General features: G+C 43.3%; 1 protein-coding gene across 26 annotated transcripts in view; it reads right to left on the bottom strand.

The window, feature by feature from the left end:
• Positions 1–24,707, bottom strand: part of RCBTB2 (RCC1 and BTB domain containing protein 2) — an 82,295-nt gene that overhangs the window by 34,528 nt on the left and 23,060 nt on the right. For 24 of the 26 annotated variants that reach the window (XR_006277733.1, XR_006277735.1, XR_006277734.1 and 21 more), the window contains 6 exons: positions 24,369–24,519; positions 23,428–23,594; positions 22,475–22,633; positions 12,596–12,703; positions 10,406–10,548; positions 8,544–8,734 (listed from right to left, as the gene is read on the bottom strand). Coding sequence is in view for 21 of the 26 variants with exons in the window: in XM_043504524.1 (XP_043360459.1) it covers positions 8,544–8,734; positions 10,406–10,548; positions 12,596–12,703; positions 22,475–22,633; positions 23,428–23,594; positions 24,369–24,519 (919 nt within the window). In the remaining 5 variants the exon portion in view is untranslated. Of the gene's footprint in view, positions 1–4,074; positions 4,452–8,543; positions 8,735–10,405; positions 10,549–12,595; positions 12,704–22,474; positions 22,634–23,427; positions 23,595–24,368; positions 24,520–24,707 lie in introns of those variants that run through there. The other 2 variants (XM_038386587.2, XM_038386586.2) reach the window with 2 other exon arrangements.

The raw sequence follows: 24,707 nt of genomic DNA, 5'->3' as shown, positions 1-24,707 counted from the left end.
GCGGGAAAGGAAGCAAGGGCCCCGGGGTGAAGAAACTCAGGGTTCCAAGGATCCCAGGGAATACATAGGACAAGAATATTATTAAGGAGATTGTAGAGCAGATATTCAGTTTGCAGGTACAGCTGGAACCACAACAGCAACTAGCCAGGCTATAGGAGCAACAACAGGACCTGTTACAAATCCTGCAGGAAAGAAGTGGCAACGCTTACAGGTACTGAGCAGACAAGAGGGAGCTAGTGGGCTAGAGACCTGAGGCCTGGCTGAGGAGATGTTATGGTTCTGTTCTGTACAGATGGGATATTTAAGACTGTGTGCCCTTGGGTAACTGGGGGAAAAGAGAGTTGCTGGGGCTAATTGCAGGAAGAGCCACAGAAACCTCTCTAGGGAAAGGATGGAAAAGGCTTAATTGATTTTGTTGTGGAGAGGTTGGCCATGTAGCCGGGCGGTTACTCCGCTCCAGCCCTGAAAGGGTTAAAAGGCAGCCCTTGGAGAGGGCTAGGGCTGGGAGCCAATCAGAAAAGGCTGAGAGGCAGACAATCAGGGCCAGGCTGGGCCCTATAAAAGGCTGCAGGGCCAGAAAGCTGTCAGTCTTTCTCCAGCCTTGGAGAGAGATGGACCTGGCTGCCTGAAAGAGGAAAAGGGTACCTTGGACAGCACAGTGCTGGGGAAGGGCAGGGGGAGTCCAGTCTGGAAAATCCCCAGGCTGAGGCCTTGCTGTCCAGGCCGGAGGAGGTACTAGGGCTGTGGGGAGGAAGCCAGGGGAGGAAGAGGCAATAGGTCCAACCCCCTGGCTGATGATGACTGACCACTTCAGACTGCAGTTTGCCCCTGAGGGAAAGGGCTAGATGAAGACTGGCAGTGGGTCACTGAGGCGAGGTGGGATTAGAGGTGGGGTTCCCTGGAGAGGGGAGGACCCCGAGTGTGGAAGTACTGCTGCAGGCAGTACCCAAGAGAAGGGGCACCATGGGGAGGGAGGGACGTAGGCCTGAAGTATAGTGGTGGATATTGATAATGAAAAACAAACAGTGACTACAGGAGACACACCGGCCAGCAGGAGACACTCAGAGGCTGGAATGAGCTAATTCCCGGACTGACCAGCAGGAGGTGCTGTGGAGGTGAGTGCTCAACCTCTTACAGGCCATATGAAAAGATTCATCCCTTTCATTAGGTGGACACACTGCAGGAAGAAATGCAGGAGCCCCAAGAATGGGCAGGAGAAGAAGAGGGTGTCTGACAGCACAAATGCATAGGAGGTGCATGCACCAGAGCTGGCACTAGAGACAGTGAATGAAATAACTGATCACAGACACAAATCTTACTGAGGTGTCAGTGCACACGGATGTCCCCCACAAACTGACAGTAAAGAACCCACAAGGAAAACCAGGTGAAGACTGAAATCTTTCTAGGCAGAGAGGCCTGAGAGAGAGAGACCCTGATCAACCAGGGCACAGACTGGTACATGCACTCCAAGCAGACAGACCTGGGCGGGCAACACTGAGAAACCAGGGCAGAGCCCACTACAAGCTCTACATGTCAAGAGACCTTGAGAAACCAGGGCACAGTCTGCTACAAGCTCTCCAGGCAGAAAGCGAAGACTCTAAAAGACCAGGACAGAGATTGCTACAAGCTCCCCAAATATAGAGGCTGGGAGAGAGACTCTGAGGAACAAGGGCAGAGACTGATAAAGGTTCTCAAGAGAGGCCTGGGAGAAGAACCTGACTACGAAGGGCAGAGATTGTGAAAAGCTCTTTAGGCAGAGCTAAAAAGGGGGGAGAAGACCCTGAATAAGCAGGGCAAATACTGTTATAGAAGGGACATTACCCTCAATAGGACCACCACTTCAAATAGTTTCTGTGAGGGAAGGTATGTGATGGTGTATTGCAGGCTCTTCATAGCCCCTGCTGGAGGCCCTGCAATCCTACTACACCTTGCCCCAGGAAGGAGCTGCGGAGGTGGGCCCTCCAGGTCTGCCTACAAAGGCCGCTTCTGTGCCCAGTGGGCTCAGATAAAAGGAGCTGCAGGGCCTGAGCAGGTCAGTTGCTGGCTGGAACCAGAGGGGCAAAGAAGGGTACTCTGATCTTAATGCACTGTAGCACTAGAAGTTAACCTACACTGACTAGCACATCTAAAGAATAATAGTTTTGTTGCCATCTTTGGCAAGCGGACCATTATACCTACTAACTGAACTAAGCAAGAAGAAGAACTAAGCTATGGATCAGTTGCATCCTTGGAGCACTTTAGTTATTCCTAATAAACTGGAAGAGTATTTTAATTTAGTCAAAGGAAATAGGGTCTCTAATTGATGTGTTTCTTTCTAACACTATTCCAGTATAAATGTAGATCTGGTATTCAGTGGGGACCATAACACTTCAGTGAATTTTACATATAAGCTTTAAAACCTAACAAAAGCAACATGCACTTAAGCATCTGTTCAATGTTTTTCACAAAGGAACAGTTTTTCATAGCTATAAACCCTAAACATGGTAGAGATTTATTTTATATGGAATTTACAATTTAAATACTTACACTTATGAGCTGTACCCATTGCCTAAGATTTTTAGTGTATTAACATAATTAAAATAAAATTTAAATTAAAGCAAATACTAACAGTATCTAAACCAATCCAGAGAATGCATTCAGTTTCTAAAAAGGCTACCCTCTGGACCACAGCCACATTCCTCAATCCTATCAATATAACACCCTTTTACAACAGACCTTCTCAGGCAAAATTCTGAGCTAACAGAGGAGGCCTTATGCAATGTCCTAAAGTACAAATGCTGGGTTTAGTAAAGCAAATTCTAGAGTAGAGGACTCACCACTGAATTTGCCAGTCCCTCAAAGCATAAAAGTAGGTCCTTTTAACAAAACTGCTTTGTTTCAAATATTAAAAAGATACTCAGGAACTGGGTGCGTACTACTAAACAGTTTTGGACCAAAGCACATGGTACCCAGAAGCAAACAGAAAACCAGTCCAGAACTGGAATTCAAAAGTAATGTGCTCAATACAGCTCAGAACACTAAGTAAATGGGTTGCTATGTTCTTCACGTGCTGAGACCTGATTTATGCTACAAAGATAGCTTGGTGTATGTGTCTACAATCAAATTTGTCTCATGCCAACACAGGTGCCTCATTACAGCAATGCACTAAAACCACCTCCCCAAACAGTGAGCCCCATGGTCAATCTTCTGAGGCCGACGCAGTGCAAGTATAGACAATGAATGACTTGCATCAACTCTAACTGTCCTCCAGCAGCTGTCTCACAATGCCCCATTTCTTGCAACAGTGACCACTCTGGTCACAATTGTAAACTCCACTGCTCAGAGGTCACAGAGGCTGGAAGCTTCTCCTCACCACATGTATTTTTAAATGCCTTTTCCTGATTGTCCAGCTTTGTGAGCACACCTAGCAGATATTCCTTGTTGTGTGCAACTGCCCAACCAACCATGCCAGCTCCATGCACTAAACACACTTCTGCCTGGAGTAAACAAGAGGTACTAGATCTCCTGAGCCTGTGGGGAGAAGAGGCAGTGCAAATACAGCTATGAACATGCCACAGGAATGTGGACATCTATGAAAAGATTACACGGGGATGCAGGAAAAGGAGTATGACAGAGATCAGCCGCAGTACTACATGAAAGCAAAGGAACTTCAGCAGGCAAACCACAAGACCAGGTACGTCAACAATCCATCTAGTGCTGCACCCCAGACCTACCACTTTTACAATGAGCTGCATGCTATACTTGGCAGAGACTCCACCAGCAAACCCCAAACCACTGTGGATACCTCGGAGGAGCCCAAGACAGAAACCCCTGTTATGAACAGCAAGGAGGAAGAGGAAGAGGAGAAGAGGGAGATGCAGAGGTAGGATCCAGCCATGCCACAAATCAGGACCTGTTTGAGTCTCTACAACAACCTAGCCAGTCCTGCCAGTCAAGCACAGATGAACCCAGTGAAGAGGAAGGGACCTCAGGTAAGTGCAGGCATGTATTTTCCCTTACAACATTTAAATATGGCACCCATCCCATCCCCAGGTTAACATAACATGGTTATAGACTTTTTACTGTTTTACTCATATGAGAAGAGGTAGCAGTGCAACAAACAGAGGTACATCTGGTGTTTGCTCATTCTCCTATAGGTTTAGGCGGTGGAGGAGGAGGGGCATGAAGAGCAGTTTGTTCCTTGCATCTCTTTATCCTGAGAGACTTTTTGATGAAACTTTCATGGAGGTTCTCTGCAATCCTTTCCCAAAGATTTCTAGAGATGGCTGCCTTATTTCTTCCTCCACAGTAGGACACTTTCCCACATCACTCCATGATGAGTTTGACAGGTACTATTGCAGTAAACAGGTTAGGGGCATATGGACCCAGGCAGCTTTGGGATGCCAGTAACAGCTGAGCTCTCTGTGCCTTGTTACCCGCAGAAGTGAGATATCAGCTAAAATCACAACCACCTGTAGAAAATAGTGCCAATATTCAATACCACCACCCTGTACTCATACCCATGGAATACAGACTTAAATTTTTCTGTTTCAACCACAATGGACGTCATTTGTGTACTGAAATGGACAGAAATAGTGGTGTCTTTCCAGTTTTAAAAGCTCTGTTCCATTAATTTTATGTTACATTTATATTGTATTGCCTGTTTTTTGTACATGGTTTATCTGCACTGTTTTTTTTCCATTCCATACCTTTCTATTTTTTGGAAATTTTATCTTTATTAATTCACAACACATAGTGCAAAATGCACAGCAGTACTCAAAGAATCCCATATTTGTAAATGTAGAGCACCACACAACTCATAGATTCAAGAAAACACCCAGTTACAGCTATAAATGTACTACAAGCATCACACAATTCTTAACAGCACCCAAAGCTTCAGACCCAGACAACAGTCCAGCACAGAACACTATAGTGGCTGACTGTTAAAGTCTTCTTTCAAAGCCACCCTCAACTGAATCGCTCTATACTGAGCTCTTGTCATGGCCCTTGTGTCTGGTTGTTGAAAGTCAGCAGACAACTGCTCTACCTCTGCCTTCCACCCTGGCAGCAGCTCTTCCCCCTTAACCTCACAGACATTGTGCAGGACATAACAGGCAGCTATAACCATTGGGATATTTTTCACACGAGATCTAATCTAGTGAGCGAACACTGCCAGCATCCCTTCAATCTACCGAAAGCACATTCAACAGTCATTCTGCACCTGCTTAGACAGTAGTTCAATCCTTCCTTGGAGCTGTCCAGGTAGCCAGTATACAGTTTTATGAGCCAAAGGAGCAAGTCTGGGTCCTCCAGGATTACTAATGGCATTTCAATATTGCCAGTCAGGAAAGAACATCCCTGTTTGCAGCTTTCTGAACAGTCCTGTGTTCTTAAAGATGCAAGCATCATGCACCTTCCCTGGCCAGCCCACATTGAGATCAGTGAAGCTTCTTTGGTGATCCGCTAACCCTTGCATAATCATAGAGAAGTGCCCTTTCTGTTGATGTACTCTGTGCTAAAATAAGAATATGTATGTAGTCTATCAGCCCACTTCAGTGCAGGAAGCCCATTGCTGGAAATCCTTCCATTATGTCCCTCAAATTGCCAAGAGCTACAATCCTGTGTAGCAGAAACAATTAATGGACCTACACACTTGCATGACAATGGCCCCCACTGTGAATTTTCCAACTTCAGAATGATTTCCCACTAACTAGTAGCAATCCTGCAGGTCTGAAAATACAGAAGAATCATGTGTCCTGTATTTGCAATGTTTATGAGAATGGTGTCGAGCTCTGTGCTTCTGTCAGAAGTGGTGGACACCAAAAAGTGCCGGGCAGGTTTGTGGGATTTTTTTTTAAAAGCATGAAGATTATGGGATATGGATGGCATTATAGGATGGAGAAAGTTGCATTGTGGGAACTTGACCCCTAGCTCACAGAGATTCCTGCACGATTCATTTCTACCTCACAACACATTGCCAAAAATTTCCCAAAAGGCATTGCACTAGACAGCAGTTCATGGCACACTGGGATATTTACCTATAGAGCACTGCATTTCGCATTGACACAAGCATTCCTGGTGAAAACATGCATCACGAACACAAGCAGTCAAATATGCACATGCATGAGTGATATATAAGGCTATGTTTTAGTCACAGGTATTTTTAGTAAAAGTCATGGACAGATCACAGGTAGTAAACAAAAATTCACGCCCTGTGACCTGTCTGTGACTTGTACTATATGCCCCTGACTAAGCCTTTGTTACTCTGGGTGGGGGGGAGAGGGCGGCCGAGGGGCACCGCGGGTGCTCTGGGGGCAGGCAACCTAGGACCCGCGCTGGTGCTGAGGGAGGGCAGGCAGCAGCACGCGGCCTGGGACCCTGTGCTGGTGCTGAGGAGGGGCTGGCAGGCTCCCTACCTGGCTCTGTGTGGCACCGTGGAAGTGGCAACATGTCCCTCGGCTCCTAGTCGGAGGCACAGCCAGGGGGCTCCGTGCACTGCCTCTGCCCCAAGCACCGACTCCACAGCTCCCACTGGCTGGGAACCACAGCCAATGGGAGCTGCAGGCTTTGAGCCTACAGGCAGAGGCAGTGCACAGAGACGCTTGGCTGTGCCTCTGCCTAGGAGCAAACCGAGGGACATGTTGCCACTTCTGGGGAGCCCCCCCAAGGTAAGTGCCGCCTGGAGCCCTCGCCCCCCTCCCGCGCCCCAACCCCCTGCCCTGTTGCCCTGGATTTGAGGGGTGTATACCCCAGAATGTGATCAAGTTAATTGCAACCATATTATGTGCATTCAGCCATCCTGAATTAATGAAACGGAATATCACATAGTTAAGGATTAATTTGGAAACAGGCTTTTAGAAGCAGGGTTATATCTAATCAGAATGGGAGGAGGGGATAAACAAGTAAAGAATTGAGACTAAAAACCTTGGTGGTTGGAATACCTTGAGTCTAGACCTCTCGGATATTAAAAGTTTATTGAAAGTTAGAAAAGCGATGATCCAGTAGGTGTCGTTATGATCTATATGTTTTGTAGAAGTTAGTTATAAAAGGTTAGCTAATAGAGTGTACTTTGGAGCAGTCCTCTGAAGAAATCTTGAGAGACCTTTTCCCCCGGTGGGTGAACAACTGGCCATTGCGAACCGCCTCTTAGTTACTCAATAGCGATCCAGATGTTAGGTAAATATCTGGGATGTTCTAAACCTATTGCTTATGTTTGTGTGTGCTTAAATCTAATAAACTGCAGTTTTAGATAGAGCATGCTTACTCTATGTCCATCACAAAAAGGAATAAAAAAAGTTCCCCGGTTCTCCAAATCCAAATCACTCAGCAGCTCTACTTGTCTTGCCTTAGCCATCATGCACTACATAACTGAAGTCGATGTAACCTACATTGACTTACTGCAGCGTCTGCACCATGCTATGTTGACGGAAGCTCTCTCATCGACATAGCTTACACCTCTCGTTGAGGTGGTTTACAGAAGTCAACGGGAGAGCGCTCTCCCATCGACTTGGCATGTCTTAACCAGACTCGCTAAATTGACACTGCTGCATCGATCACAGCAGTGCCAATTTAGCCCATAGTGAAGACAAACCTTGACACTATGGAGAACAGAGCTATAAGAAGGGACCTCCAGAACAGGATACCTATACACAGGGCTGGCTCTAGGATTTTTGCCGCCTCAAGCAAAAAAATGTTTGCCCGTCCTGCTTTTTTTTGTGTGCCCCACCCAAATCCGACCTTTCCCAACCCCTTCCCCAAATCCCCAGCCCTGCCTCTTTCCCCGGGCATGCAACATTTCCCCCCACCCCATTGCTTCCTGCGGCTCCCCCGCCCACAACCCCCCGCCCTAGCTCACCTCTGCTCCTCCTGCTCCCCTGAACATGCCACCGCTCCGCTTCTCTCCCCTCCCTTTCAGGCGAGGGGGAGGCAGTGCATTCAGGGGAGCAGGCGGAGCGGAGGTGAGTGAGGGTGGGGGGGTAGAGGAACTGCTCCCCGCCCCAGGTCGCCTCCGCTCCCCCACCGCCGCCTCCCCCGAGCGCGCCGTTGCTCAGCTTCTCCTCCTTCCCTCCCAGGCTTGCCGCGCAGAAGCAGAGCGGTGGCGGCGCACTCAGGGGAGCAGGTGGAGGCAGAGCAGAGGCGAGCTGGGGCGGTGGGGCCACGTTTCTAGGGGCAGCATGGCCGGCGCCAGAATGCCACCCCTAGAAATGTGCTGCCCCAAGCACCTGCTTGTTTTGCTGGTACTTAGAGCCAGCTCTGCCTATACAATCACCCCCAATCAAAACAAAGGAGACCATCTTGTATATTCCCACAGAAAAATGTCACCCCATAAAATGCAACTGACTGCCTATGATTTAGCACCCACAATCTGTCACAAAGTCTCAGCATTTTTTACAATTCCATAGGTCCAGTCATTAAAATTAACACATACTGTAGGTTGTATTTTCCAGTTTAAATTTTTAAAATTAACTAAAGTGTATTTTTCAAATGCATTTATCCTTTCTTATGCACCAAATTAAAAAAAAAAGATTAGGATGCAACAACAACAAAAAACACGGTAAGCTCACCTACTGATAGGAGACGCCATGTCACAGCAGGAGTAGCAAAACAAGCAAACACATCATCTGTGCAGGCAAAGTGTGTAAGGTGTGGAAGAATCACAGACTGGCCACGACACTGACCCCACATATACACATGGCCACCCTGGGTTTTAGCAGCAGAAGTGTGAGCAGAATGGCAGGCTGCAATTTCTATAACTCTAAATTCATAAGCAAACAAAAACACTGGCATAAGGACAAAGTGCAGTGAAAAAGCTTACTACTCCATATCTACTTTTGTAGGCTTGCATGCATTTCAAGTTTTATGGGAATATATTCCTCCCCCCACCACTCCCCTCATAAATGACAAAATGTTTCCATAGCATGCAAGACAACTGAAAATAAGGTTGTTCTCTATTTGTACATATACAGCATCTAGTTACTCCTTCAATTTTCACCCTGAAAACAGCAAAATCACATTTATAATAGAATATTTTACTATTTAATTAAAATCACATCAAAGTGCAACCATTACAATATTACACCTATTCTTAGCATTACTTCTAACTAATATGCATGCACATGTACTAACTAAATTATTCTGTAGGCCATCTTTTAGAACATTTTCCAAATGAAGGACCTAGACCCAAGGAAAGCACTAATTAAAGAACATTACCTCCCTCATTTTAGCTATGTTAAGATGCTTCACTAACCCTAGAGGTTGATTTTAGGTTTTCAAAACTCCCATCACATTCAATGTTACACAACCCACTGTTTTGCAGTCTGAAGTATAACTTGTATGATTAGTGATGAAGTTGTGTGTGTATATATTTATCTATACATATATACATTTTTAAGACAAAATCTTGCAGCTCATTATGTGAGGCAGTACTCCCATTGTCATAAGGAACACAGGATTTGGCCAACAACTGATGAGGCAATATATAACATTTTTATTAAAAGGTACTAAACATATTTGGACTGCAGCAAAAATATTTTAAGCAAAAATTAAATACTGATGTTTGAAAAAAGCAACAGATTAAGCCGAAATAACACCACACAATATCATATAGCAATGACCTCTTCCTTTTAGCAGGTGGAGACAGAAACAATTGTAAGAGTAGCATTACCCATTTTTGAAGTCTTTCACAGCAGAAAAACCAAAATGGTTTATTCAACAAGACCTTAATATACTCTAGTAAGGAACACATTCACATTTCCACTGATAGAACACAAAGTATTGCATTATCCATAGAAATTATTCTATTACTGATTATCAGAAATTAAGACTAAGAAATTTGTAAAAGCTAAATTTTCAGGCAGAAATATAATTTTATTCCCTCCAGCCTTCCCCTTACTAATCTATGACTATAAAACATAGAAGCAGTATTTAATGCAATAGCTACAGGCAAATTGTAAATATCCACTCTTCTGACTTTTTCCACATTTTTTTGTCTGATCAATCTTAATGGTAAACTATTATTAACATAGCAAATAAATTGTAAAAAAATAATAAGCCTTGTTTTTGGTTGACTCAGTATAGAGAAGTGGCAGCAGAGCACCAATGACAGCATACAATTAAAACTCATAAAATACTCTGAGAAGTAGGATGCAGCTGAAGGAGAGAGAGAGGCAGGAAACAGCCAGCCCCAGAATTTATAGTCTCCCTTTCACATCTATTTATCATGGCAATGCATATATTTCCAGCTAGGTCAAATTTTAACTTACAAATGTAAATGTCAGCCAACATTAGAATCTATTCAGGTTTAGGTCTGTGAAATAACCATAGCTAGCAATTACAAGCGATTTCTACCAAAAAAGTCACTGTGATTTTGAGCAGCACTTCTGTGATTATTTTGATTAATGCCTGATTATTATAGTGTAAATATTACCTGTCCTTATCAACAATAACTGGTGCAGGGTAAGACTGGTTACTTTTATTGCCAGTGCCTAACTGACCATACGAATTGGCTCCCCATGCATACAGCTGACCTTCATCTGTTAGCACTAATGTATGTGCATAGCCACAGGCAACCTGCAATGAATAATAATAAAAAAACACCTCATCTTACTTACCAGCAAATTAATTCAGACAAATAAATATATTTTCATACTATTGATTCTATACCAAGAAGATAAACACATAGGTAGGCCCTACCAAATTCACGGTCCATTTTGGTCAATTTCACGGTCACAGGATTTAAAAAATCGTAAATTTCATGATTTCCTCTATTTAAATCTGAAATTTCATGGTGTTGTAATTGTAGGGGTCCTGACCAAAAAGGAGTTGTGTTTGTGCGTGTGGAGGTGTCTTAAGGTTATTGTAGAGGAGGTTGCTGTACTGCTACTCTTACTTGTGCACAGCTGCTGGCGGTGGTGTTGCCTTCAGAGCTGGGCAGCTGGAGAGTGGCGGCTGCTGGCTGGGAGTCCAGCTCTGAAGACAGAGCCACCACCAGCACAGAAGTAAGGATGTCATGGTATGGTATTGCCGCTCTTACTTCTGCGCTGCTGCCTGCAGAGCTAGGCCCTCAGTAAGCAGCTGGCACTCTCCAACTGCGCAGCTCTGAAGGCAGCACTGAAGTAAGGGTGGCAATACCGTGACCTCCCTAAAAGTACTTTGCAACTCCCCTGCAATTCCCTTTTGGGTCAGGACCCCCAATATGAGAAACTCTGGTCTCCCTGTGAAATCTGTATAATATAGGGTAAAAGCACAAAAAGACCAGATTTCACAGTCCGTGGCACATTTTTCATGGCTCTGAATTTGGTAGGGCTCTAAACACAGGCAATACAACTTACAAAAATAAACACAAATCACACTATAATCGGGAACAGAAACAGGATAAGAGATTTTGAGCAAAGAAATGCCTGTGAGAAAACCTGCTTATATTTTTTAAAAATTCACAAGCCAATAACCTTTTAAGAGCACAGTAAGAGTTAATGAAAAATGTACAAAAGAAGAAATAACAGAGGCACATTGAAACACAACAAGGGGATCTCAGAAGCAGGTGAAATCAGAGAGAACTAGGAAAACTTTACAAATTTTGCAGTAAAACTCGTAACATGGCATAAAGTAAAGTTTGAAACTATAGGCCTGATGCTGTAAATGCTTGCTACCAAGTGTAGTGCTAACTACTGTAAATAGTCCCATTTAACTATAGTATTAAACGCTATGGCTTCCATCCAGCTAAAAGCTTAAGACTTAAGTGTTTAAGCATGTGACATCCATCCCACTGACTTCTATGGGACTAGTTATGTGCTTACAGTTAAATATATACTTAAGTATACTTAAGCCCTTTGTTGAATCAAGGCCTATATCTAACTGTATAAATACTTGGGACCTAAATCAAAACTTGTTATTAAAACAACACTTTCTTAAAAGGAGAAAAAGATAAGGGAAAGTAGGAAATAATATTTTTCTTAATTATGCTAGGGACCTCTTTCTCCATTACCATGCCCTCCCAGCTAAGCTATCTCTTGTGGGGACCCATACCTGTGAATGAGAATTGGATAGAAAGCTATGTATTTTTATTTATTTCAATTGATAAAAAACATCCATCCAATGTTACAATTAGGAACCAATCTTCAAAAGACTGCTTTCGTAAATCCCCCATAACCATCCACTGACAGATTTCTCCAGCACCATCTCTTATAAATTATTTTCTTCTTCCTAGGAACAGCCAAGGAGAACAAGGGAGCCTTGGAGTGTGGCCGGGTGGTCAACAAACTTTGGCTTTGACAAACAAAAGTAGATGTCAATGAAAGATGAGAGTGCCAATTACCTTTTAAGAGGAACTAAACATGGATTATAAAGATTCCTAAAATTCCTCAGATGAAATCCTGGCTCCACTGAAGTCAATAGCAAAACTGCAATTGACTTCAATTGGGCTACATTTTCACCCTTCTGTCTAATGGAGGGGAAAGTTCATTTTTCAGATGTATATTTTCATTACTATGTTTAGGGCTTTAACCAAATCACTAATGCCTTGCCTCCATTGAGTGCAGAATATTCCCTTTAGAATCTGCATTTGCCACATGCTATTTCTTCTGTTCATAAAGGGCTTGACATGACATAATAAACATACCCGCTGCACACGAATGCCTTGTAAAGCAGCTATTCTACAGGGTGTTGGCTGATTACCACTGCTGCCCAATCCAAGCTGGCCATTACCATTGTAACCCCAGACATAGACCTAAAAAGAAAGATTGAGATTTTAATTTGTTTGCTATGTAGTTTCTCCACTTCTCTTGAAAAAAACATATCTATTTTATAGTGTTATAATGTGCAATTCTCTGCAATGACACCTCCAAAGAAACTCTCTTCTTCTAAAAGCGGCAAAGAGTCCTGTGGCACCTTATAGACTAACAGACGTATTGGAGCATAAGCTTTCGTGGGTGAATACCCATGCATCCGATGAAGCGGGTATTCACCCATGAAAGCTTACGCTCCAATACATCTGTTAGTCTATAAGGTGCCACAGGACTCTGTCGCTTTTACAGATCCAGACTAACACGGCTACCCCTCTGATGTCTCTTCTTCTAGTGATTTATAAAAATACTTTTGCACATTATATGGCAGGTCGCACACAGCTCCTGTTGACAATATCAACTATACAGTGCACTAAAATTCTACCCCATGTATTCTGTTTGCCCAGTCCAAGTCTTCCAGGAATATATCATCCAATACTTAGAATTTTTAGTACATAGAAGTGGACTACCAGTAACTGTTCTGTTCCCTGATATGCAAAGCAAGCTCTGCTTCTAGCTTCCTTTGTCATAGAGCTCATCTCTCATTTAAAAATCGATCCCAAAAGAAAACAAAAATATCTTAAACTGGAAGAAGTTCTTAAGAAGGTCTTAAACACAAGTGATATAGTTTGAGTAAACTTAAGGATATTATTCTGAATACTTCAAAAAAGCATTTGGGGAAGTATATTTTGCTACTCTGCTACTTCTTTAGTGAAAAGTGTTCCATTCATGTTTTATACACTGAACTGCAAGTTTTATGAGTTTTAGCACATTAATAAACATAACCTATTTTCAATAGCAACCAATTGTGGACAAAGAAAAAGAAAAAAGCACTGTCCCTATGGCATCTGTTTTGAAAAGCCTTTTTTCAGGCAAACTGGAAAAGACAAAACATGTGAATTACAAATAAGAATAAATCCTGCATAAATGGATGTGTAAGATTTTTTCAGTCTCTTTTACTGAGATCTGAACAAAAACTCCATGGGGAAAATGAGAGTTGCTCACCTGTAACTAGAGTTCTCAAAGATGGACTCTACGCATTCACAATCTTGGGTAGAATGATTCATAGCAGTGCCTGTTGCACTGCTCTTGCACCCCCTCCTCTCATTTTTGTTCCTGAACTTTCTGAAGACCAGAGGGTGTGGTTTTCCAGCCATCTCAGTTCCTGCACTGCCTCCTCAGATTCAAGAATATTATTAGGATTCTGAGGAAGAGGCAAAGGTGAGCATGCACTGGGAATATGTAGAGTCCAGTTCCATGCACTGTACAATTTCTCAAAGAACTCCACTTACAGGTAAGCAGCCTTCATTTCTTCTTCGAGTAGTCTGTACACCTTCCCACTCTTGGGATAGTTTGATAAGCAATACCGTCTACTGAGGACACAGCTGGGACACATAGTCCTAATTAAACAATGTCTTGAGTACTGCCCTAACAATCTGTGCATCAGATCTGGATGCTAAAGAGAGAGAAAACAATATTTAGTAAATGTGTGTGTATAAAACTCCCTGTTTCAACTCTGCAGATTTCAATAATGGAAATATGTCTAAGTCATGCCAAAGAACCTGCCTTAGCCCTAGTGGAATGTGTACTAAACTTTACAGGAAGAGGGACAGAGGTTTTGTGGCTCCCCTTAATATACAGTCTAACCCATTAGGCAAGCATTGAGTTAAAATAGCCTAGCCTTTACTATTCTCTCTGTAAGATATAAAGAGATCTAGGGACTACCTAAAGAGAATGCTTCTGACCTTTTAGCATCTAAGAGAGTTCTGACTCACTTAAATGCATGAGGTCTGGAAAGGATATTGGTAGACTAATTATTCACTCAAGATTGAAATCAGTTATCAGCTGGGAAGGAATTTAGGATGTGTGTGGAGGATTACTTTGTCCTTGTGGAACACTGTGAATGGTGGAGACACCATCAAGGTTTGAAGTTTGCTTATACTTCTGGCAGTGCAATGCATATTGTTTCTATGACAAATACTGTCTTGATTGACAGGTGAAACAGTGAACACTCATTTATTGGTTCAAAGTATGGTCTCATTAAATTGAGTAAGGATTAGATTAAAATCCCACGATGGTAGGGGAGTTTCTTGTCTGGTGGATAGATGTTCACTGTACCCTTCATAAATCTCTTAACTAAGTCATGGATAAATTCGGTCTGCTGTCCACGGCTAGGCTGAAATGGCAACTAAGTGACTTTCAGCAAGGATACCGATAGGTCGAACAGCTTCTGGTGTAGCAAGTATTCAAGTATGGACTGAATTAATGATGATGATGATGATGATGAAGATATGTTTTTATCCAATGCCCAAAAGACAATTCTTATCCACTGGAGTCATAGCACTTATGAATAGATTGCTTTTTGGAGTTTAGTAGCATGTGTTGCATGCCTGATGAACAAGCATTTTTCGACCATGCTGTTAAAGTATAGGGACTGTGGGTCTGAGTGCAAGCTTTGGCTGGCCTCCTGAGAACAGACCTGTGGTAACATCACAGGGAGAGAACCATATACTCACCTGTAACATCACAGGGGGAGAACCATATACTCACCTGGAGAGGTAAGGATCTGGAAGCCACTGCTGCCTTGCCCATGTTGGAGCAATAAGAATTACCATGGAACTGTAGTATTTATCTTTTGTACTTCTCTTTGGATTAGAGGAAATAGGGATAAAGTGTAGAGGAGGCCTATTCCCCAGTCGGATAGGAATGCATTTGAAATGGACAAGCTCTCGAGCAGAACCTCAGGTATTTGGTATTGTCTCATTGCTAACATCTGTTTCTGCCACTGATGGGTTTAGGGACCATTCCGTAGCTCTTCCCCTCCCTGTCAGCTGATTGACCAGGCTGTTGTCCTTTCCCACTAGATGAAGTACTATCAGGTAAATGCTGTCATGGATGAATCAGTCCTATAGTATTTTAACTTCCTTGCACTACTATTTGGAAGGAGTTTCTCCTCGTTTGTTCACATAAAGCACAGCTGTCATTTTGTCAGTGACTACTTGGACTATGCTTTAAGTGAAGCAGAAAGAATTTGAGACCTAGATGGATTGCCCTCATCTCCAATACATAGATATGCAGTCATTATTCAAAATGGTTCCAACAACGAGTTGTTAGGTCAGGGGTAGACAAACTTTTTGGCCCAAGGGCCATACTGGGGTTGCAAAACTGCATGGAGGGCAGGGTAGGGAAGGCAGTGCTTCCCCAAACAGCCTGGCCCCTGCCCCCATCCAACCCCTCCCACTTCCCACCCCCGACTGCCCCCCTTAGAACCTCTGACCCATCCAACCCCCATGCTCCTTGTCTCCTAACCACTCCCTCCCGGGACCCCCTGCCTCTAACTGCCCCCAGGACCCCACCCCCTACTCCTTGTCCCCTATCCACACCCCCACCCCCTGAAAGGCCCCCTGGGACCCTATGCCTATCCAACACCCCCTTCCCTGACCCCCTATCCCGGACAGGCCCCCCCAGGACTCCCACACTTATTCAACTCCCCCGTCCCGCGTTCCCCATCTCTTGACCGTCTCCCCCTGCCAGAACCTTCACCCCCTGCTCCCTGACTGCCGCCCCACCAAACCTCTGACCCCTGCTCGTCCCCCAGGACCCCTGGCTCCAGCCCCCTTACCATGCTGCTCAGAGCAGCATGTCTGGCCGCAGTAGCCCCTGGAGGGAGCCAGACATGCTGCTGCACTGCCCTGCAGGAATGCGCAGCCCCGCTGCCCAGAGTGCTGCTCTCATGGCAGCGTGGCTGCGGAGAAGGGGGGACAGCAGGGGAGGGGCCAGGGGCTAGCTTCCCTGGCAGGGAGCTGAAGCACCGGGCAGGACAGTCCCGCGGGCCGGATGTGGCCCATGGGTCATAGTTTGCCCACCTCTGTGTTAGGTCATTGAAGTGCACTCCCCATCCCAGGTTGGACAAATCTGATGTACGAGTTATTGATTGTGATGGAGGAAAAAATGCCACAGATATTTAGCATACTGACTACCCGGGAAGAGATGGGAGCATCTCTTTTGGGACAATTAGCATTATATAAATGCTCTTTGAATTTGGCAGGTAATTTTTGCCAGCCAATGCTGAAGAGGTTTCATTCTGAAATGAGCATAAAGCGTCATGTGTGCCTGAGGCGATAAGAAACAATATTATTATTTGTTTGGGATTCTTTCACAGTTTTACAATAGCAAACTGAATATTCAGGAGTCCTTCTAGGAAGAAGGCTCTTCCTGAGTGGGCATCCAAAATCATCTCGATTTAGGGGATTTTCTGATTATTCCCAGTCACAGATTCTCAAAAAGTACACATGTACAGTCCATGTAGGGATACCTACAAAGAAGCCTTGATACCAGACAGCTCTGTGCTCATGGGGAACCAGGGCGCAATATCTAGCCTGTCCTCATGAAAGACACCCTCCCTCCCCCGGCAGTCTCTGCTTGAACCAAAACTGTTCAGAGAAAAGACTTGCAGAGAGCAGTGAAGGGCGTTGGGAGACACACCTAGACCCCTCCTGACAAGGGTGACAAGATTAACGCATCTCCATTAGCATACAGAATGGAGAACAGAGTCAACTCCCATAGCCTCATCTGCATGAAAGATGGGACAAGGAAACATCTCCATTAGCATACAGAATGGAGAACAGAGAACTGCACTGAACTCTGGGACCAGAAGAGCAGAGAAGCACTGCATCATGGGGGATCTCTGCTCCAGATGTTAATGAACCTACACCTGCACACACCCAGCTTAGCAGTTATCAGACCAATTCTAGTAATGAATCCTTGACTGATATCCAAAATACTGAAGCAGCCTAATTGAATTGTGAGCTCCCTGGAAGAAAACACCACCCATAGCCAAGAATGATCAGCTCCTATTGTCTAGCCTAAAAAAACCCTTGAATCATCAGTTTACCCATAAACAAATCTAGTGTTTTCCCTTGAACCATTGTTGTTTCTCTACAAAAACCCCTACCTATGTTCAAGTAAGTGTTCTGATGCTTGGATCCAACTATGCATCAGTTCCACTGGGACTCCATCTTCTCCTGACTGATCGTGCAGGGGGCTCCGCCTGCCTCCAGCACTCAGGACCTTGAGCTACCACGATCACCTGGGAATCCCAACCAGTTCCATCCTCATGGAGTGGGTGAGATCCCTCTCTCTCTCTCTCTCTCTGTTTTCTTTTCTACCTGAGGTATTAACCTTTAATAATGTAACTGTTATGTTGGTTTAGGCTCCCCTTGTGTAATCATCATTATTATTCAATAAATAACTTTTATGGTTAAGCTGGTTGCCTCTCTCTCTCTGAACTTTACTCTTCTGTGTCTTTAGCTTCCCCATTTACCCTGCAGCAATGTTTCTTTTACCTAAGCTAAAGATCCCTGTAGCGCCCAAAAATACTGTGGGTTTGCTCATCAGTATAATTGTAACATGAAAGTGGGGATAGGGATATGCTGAACCTGGGGCATATAAGGGTGGCAGCTTCAAAGTGCTGCTTGACACAGCCCATTGATGGCACAGTGTGCAGGGATCTGTAACAGTGTGAACTGCATAAGTGCCAACATGAGTGAAGCAAGTACCTGAATGGGTAAAAGCAGAAAAAAGACTCAATAGTCTTTTTGGGAAAGGAACAGAGAAAAGAGAGATGACAAGATGAATTATGAACAGCTGAAGAAAAATCAGCTGTCTGGGCTATTCAGAGGAAGGCAGTTCAACACTGAGGATCAGACTAGAACACAGCTAGTTGATTTGCTCAGTTCTAATGACCAGAAGCAGAATAATGGGTTAGGTCTGCAGGGAACTTCCAGCCCACTGGCAGAGAGTCAAGAAGGCGAGGAAAATTGGGGAATCTACCCCTAGAGAGAAACAGGGAAGAGACTGACAGTGGCAGCAGCTATGTACCATGAAGGCCAAGCACATGAAGGCCAAGTACACCCCTGCAACAGGAGTTGTAGATAGCTCAATAACTAGAGCAGGAGCGGCTGCAGATGAAGAGGGACAGAATGTATCTGGAAATCCAACAGTTTGCAGACTGGGAGCAGCAGCAGCAGCAGTAAATGAAGAGAAGGAGAACCAGTGCCAGTACGAGAAGCACCAACATCAATATAAGAGAGAAGAAAAGCAGAAGTAGTGCTAGTATGAGGAGAAACAGAAGGACAAGGCACATTAATATCAGCTCGAGATGGAGAAACTGTGCCTTCAAATCCTTAATCCAGTAGGTAAAGCCAGACTTCCTGTATCCTAGTGGGTGGCATAGACTCCAAATTACTTAGAATCACAGAAGATTAGGGTTGGAAGAGACCTCAGGAGGTCATCTAGTCCAATCCCCTGCTCAAAGCAGGACCAACACTAACTAAATCATCCCAGCCAGGGCTTTGTCAAGCCCGGGCCTTAAAAACCGCTACGGATGGAGATTCCACCACCTCCCAAGGTAACCCATTCCAGTGCATCACCACCCTCCTAGTGAAATAGTGTTTCCCAATATCTAATCTAGACGTCTCCCACTGCAACTTAAGACCATTGTTCTTTGTTCTGTCATCTGCAACCACTCAGAATAGCTGAGCTCCATCCTCTTTGGAACCCCCCTTCCGGTAGTTGAAGGCTGCTATCAAATCCTCCCTCACTCTTCTCTTCTGCAGACTAAACAAGCCCAGTTCCCTCAGCCTCTCCTTGTAAGTCATGTGCCCCAGCCCCCTGATCATTTTCGTTGTCCTCTGCTGGACTCTCCAATTTGTCCACATCCTTCCATCCTTCATCACTTTAGGGAGGGGGATGACATGGATGTGTTTCTTATTGCTTTCGAAATGGGGTGTGAACTGAATAAGGTGGGGAAAGAGGACATAGTACAGTAGCTGACTCTAGTACTGTCTGGGACAAGGGTCTTGGACATTTTCACCGTTATGAGAAGGGAAGGATTACGAAGATTAAAATAATTGTAAACAAGCTTTTTTAACAAAGTTTAAACTGAGTCTTGGTATATATATAGGTGAAGGTTTCAGGAAATTCAGAGAAGAAAGGGATATGACCTATACTGAGGTTTCAGCTCTAATTAAGTATTATGTAAGGAAATGGGGAACTGGTTGGAGGGTCAAAATGGTCGATGAGTCCTACAAATTAATGAATATAAAAACAGTTCTATAAACTCTGCCACCCTGATCTCAAATCAAACAAAAATCCTAGAGATATTACTGTATCTGTGAAATTGGCAGACCATTATGTGGCTAGTCATCCTGGTTTGATAGAAAACCTAACAGGCATGGAATGGAATCAGAGTCCAAGGACTGGGCCTAAACTGAGACCTACACCCAGGGGGGAACCAATGGGGAAAAGCTATGTGCCATACATGGCCAACAGAGTCACTTTATTCGGAATTTCCCAGGTTACCCATCGAGTCCCAGGTACAATGCTAGAAATGTCAGCTGAACATCAACCTCACAGAATTATCTGTGTGACTGAGAGAGGAGGAGTGGAGAGAGATAGGGAGGCAGGGAGTCACAGAACATTAAATGCCATCAGCAGACAGGCTAATACTGAACCATTTACACCCCAATCCATTGCCTACAAATCACGCTACACCCTCCTGGGTGCAGATCCATGGCATAGCTAATGGGAATGGAAGGTGGTAATCAATGGAAAGACATTCACTGGATGGAGAGATACTAGAGCTAAAATGACAGTTAACCCCCATGTCATGAAACACATGAAATGCTGCCAGGATGTGTAATGTGGGTTAAAGTTCCTGGTATAAAAGCTTTCACTCTACATACAGATTTCTGTACAGACCCAGGAAGGGTCTGGGATGCTGGTTGCAGGTATAACAGAAGATACTCCATATTCTTTGCTTTTGGGGAAGGATATTGTGGTTTCAAAGCAGAAAAGATAAATCAGGTCTCCTCTGTTAGTCCCAGAGTAGCAAGAGATTGTGTTATGCTAATGGGATAGCTGACAGGGATGGACCTCCCCTCTCAGTATCCAAGACTAATCAAGTTTCAGAGTAGGAATCAAGTTACTTTCTAGGTGTACGCACACAAATACCTGAGCAGCAGGATTGAGAAGACCTACTGACTTGAAGGGGAATTCTCTGGGTCCTAAAGCCTAGATCAGTGAAATAAGCTCTCTGCCTACCCTTACCAGGCACTCAGGGGAAGTACAGAGCATGGTGAATGCAGTATTTCCAGACAAAAGTAGGGACACTGTGGCAGCTATGGTGTACTGCAAAAACTATGACATCCACCCTACGATGGGAAATGCCGAAGTAGGGTGTAAGACATCTGCTTGAGAGATGACAAAGGTAACTGTTGCCAGGAAGGAGGGGAGACTTTTTCCTGCAATCACTGACTGCTTGATGGTCTGTAAAAATGTAATAGGCCCTGAGCAAGGTGGGAGAAGGAATTTTGTTCACCTTGACTCAGTATGTGGGGAACATTAGACCAATAAGGTGAGGGGAACAATGCTCCTCCCCCTTCCTCCAGAGAAGCAGAGGTTAGGCTACCTAGAAACCTATGGGGAGGTGGGGCAGAGAAAAGAATCTGGCAATGGCAGAGGTTTGAAAAAAATCTCCCTTGCCGGATTCTTCTGCTGTTAAAAGCAGCACATGGTTGAGAGTTGCTTCACAAGGAGCCAATCCTGATATATTTCTCCCTATGGCCCAAAGAATTGCTTCTTGTAACATCTCCAGGTAGGGAAGCAACCAACCACTTGAATGACAAAGGGACACTATACACACTTTCTGGAAATCGAATGGGAGGTATAAGTGAGAGAACTAGGTCTCAAGTGTACAAGCACCAAGGAGTAACAGGGGAAAGAAGAGCCATATGAAAGCTCAGCCACACAGGTTCTAAAGATAGAAAATATGCTGGATGGTTATCAAATGACTCTGTATGGATTTCTGAACAGTGTATGCTGATTTACTAGCATAATGTTTATTACCTGAATAGTTGAAATGGGAAATTATGAAAGATAACTGCAGAAATGCCACCAGGAAATAAAACTGTCCAGGCAATAAGTCTATCAATTTCCTTAAACAGCTCCAAGGATTGCACCCTGGCACATGGTTCGCAGTGTCACTCACTCAAATTAGGCCCAGACACCCCTCTGACAGAATGGGTGGCCAAACCAAACCTGAGTGGTGCTGAGACCCCATGTGCCAGGATTGAGGAGCTATACCCAGCTCCGTGGGACAGGAGCCACCACTGCAGGCTTATTTTCCAAACCCCACTCCCTGCGGCTTCTCCTGCACTTCAGTTTTAGGATTGCGGTGCCAGGCGGAGGGTGCATATAATGGTGGGTTGCAAAAAAAGACAATATAGTTGGTGGGTCACTTTAGTTAAAGTCAGGGAACCACTGGATTACAGTGTCAAAAAATAATGTTGGGTTCAAATATTTATTCTTAAAAGAATGTAATGAATTAATTTTAAATGAATTATTTTCTGTTTACTGCAGAGATTTGTTCTGAAAGGGGTAATTTTAGCAAATTTGGGTAAAGTATCTCTTAAATGATATGTCTATATATGTGGTGGGGACAGTGGGAACAAGTAGGACAATTTCTGATGAAAACTTTCTTATAAAAGTACAGACTACCAGATTTTGGCAGTTACAGATTAATATTACTTTTCTCAGCAGTTTTAACTGTGATAGTGCTTGCAAAGATAGATGCTATCAACAATTTGTAGCCAATAATGCTGAATAAAATAAAATTCAGTCAGACAAATTAACTTTAAATTTAAGAACATTCTTACCTCCCCATTTTCTACAACAGCCATTGAGCACATCTGTCCACAAGCTATATTAACAGCTATCTTATTTTGTAGGCAGCTGGTAACTCTTCGAGGAATTGGCTGATTAGCTGTTGAACCAGATCCAACCTGTCCTGAATTATTATAACCCCATGCATACACCTGTTATAGAAGAGTCATTAACAGAATAAGACTGTAACATATTACTTTAACCAAATGTCCAAGAGATAAAGAAGTTATATAAACTGCACATATTAAAAAATACATTCTAAACATATGTGGATTACAGGACCGCAGCAATTATTTTCTATGCAACTAGGAAAGACACAAAAATGGTTGTTTCCTTTTTTATTTTCTTCCAGAAATCTGACAGCTCCTTTCAACTCTAATTTCTAATGCTCTACTAGTTAAAAAAACCAAGAAGAAATAATATCAAAGATTATGCATTCTGTGGGGTATACTTGTGATTCTTTGTTTACAGAGTTACTGAAAGAAAACAAAATAGGACAAGTAACTGAACACCAACAATATCTCAGAGTGTAACAGAACAATACTTTGTACCTCAATGGGTTTAGATATTTAACTATGGTGATCCTCCCACATATGCACAGAGTTTAATTTACTGCCAAATTTAATGGTGTAAACAAATTTTTCACAGCAGGGCATAGTGGGAGAGGTCATAGATTTTTTAGCCATCCTTTGCAATACTAAGTGCTGTTCCTTCATTAGGATCAGCTATCCCATAAACAACTTCCTGCAATTGTGGGTGGACAAACATTGATAAACCTCAGATCTTCCAGTTATTATTAAATATTTATATCACAGCAGCACCTAGAGGACAGCCAGGCCAGGTCCCATTGTGCTAGGCATTGTATGTTTTTCTCTTTCCAGCATCCTATATAAATTCCATACAAAGGAAAATGCAGTTTATGCAGATTTATGCTAACTCGTCTCACCTCTCCATCAGATGTTAACACCATGGAATGGTGAGAGCCACAGGCGACTTCAATTACTTTCTTGTTTACCAAGTTAGTAGAGACTTGACAGGGAACTAAACCATGATTTGTTGTACCATTGCCCAGTTGACTATAAGCATTATGGCCCCATGTGTACACTTCTCCTTCTATAATAAAAGTGTGAAAAATCAATTTTAAAACATCTACTTATCTAATGACTATGCATCACAAGATGACAGAAAATGAAAAGTCAAGTTCAACAATGGTGCACACTTCCAAAAGACCTCTAGGCTATTAGTCCAGTGTACACAAGAATGCTATTTTTTCCCCAATCTTCAATACCAAGAGAATCACATCAAAAGAAAGTGATAGGAGATAGTGTAGTCCAGAAGAGAGGAGTCAGATGAGACCTGAATTTTATTCCTAGCTCTGCCACTTCTGGCCCTGGTCAAGTAATTTGTCTCTGTGCCTTGGTTTGCTCATCAAAATCGGAATAATGATACTTTCCATTCTTTGTAAAGTACTTTGAATTCCTCAGATGAAAAGCACTATATTGTGCTAAATACTGTCATTATTTATTAATAATGAATATCAATAATATATTAATTATTAGTAGGATTATTATCATTATTGAAATATACCATCTCCACTTTGTATCCTTGAAAAGTATACTTTGAAGTGTTTTAGGAGCCATAGCATACTATCAGGAAGGTTAAACAATGTTTGACGTACCACTTCATCAGGTACCTATTGGGATATGAACTATGGTATAATTATTAATCCTTCCACAGAATCTATACCTTTGCATTTTCACTACTACTATACCAGTCTAAGAAGCAGGATTGTCCATTTCACTCTCACAACTCAGGTCTCTCACAAATAATTGGGCCAACTGAAGAAGGCACACATTTTAAAAATACAATATTCTCACCACACATTACCTGCAGTAGTAACAACAACATGAGGACCACTTCCATAGCTCAGACATGCTATCTTTTTGCCACATAAAGTATCTAATCTCTGTGGTTCAATAGTGCTCTGAATGTCGCCTGTTCCCAAACAGCCACTGCAGTTGGTGCCAAGCACAAACACCTGTTATAAAAATCTTATTGTTAATGAAGCAAGTTCTTTATTACTACTGTAACATTTACCATTTAAATTAAAATAATCAATCCTAAACTTTCTTTATTCAATAATTAATGTATGATACTTCTCCAGGGTCTATTATAATAATTCTGGCTTCACTGCTAATCTATCATGAGCTAATTCAGTTCAAACTG

Source organism: Dermochelys coriacea, chromosome 1 (assembly GCF_009764565.3).
Source record: "Dermochelys coriacea isolate rDerCor1 chromosome 1, rDerCor1.pri.v4, whole genome shotgun sequence".
NCBI lineage: Eukaryota > Metazoa > Chordata > Testudines > Dermochelyidae > Dermochelys > Dermochelys coriacea.
This window is presented reverse-complemented; position numbering and strand designations above follow the sequence as displayed.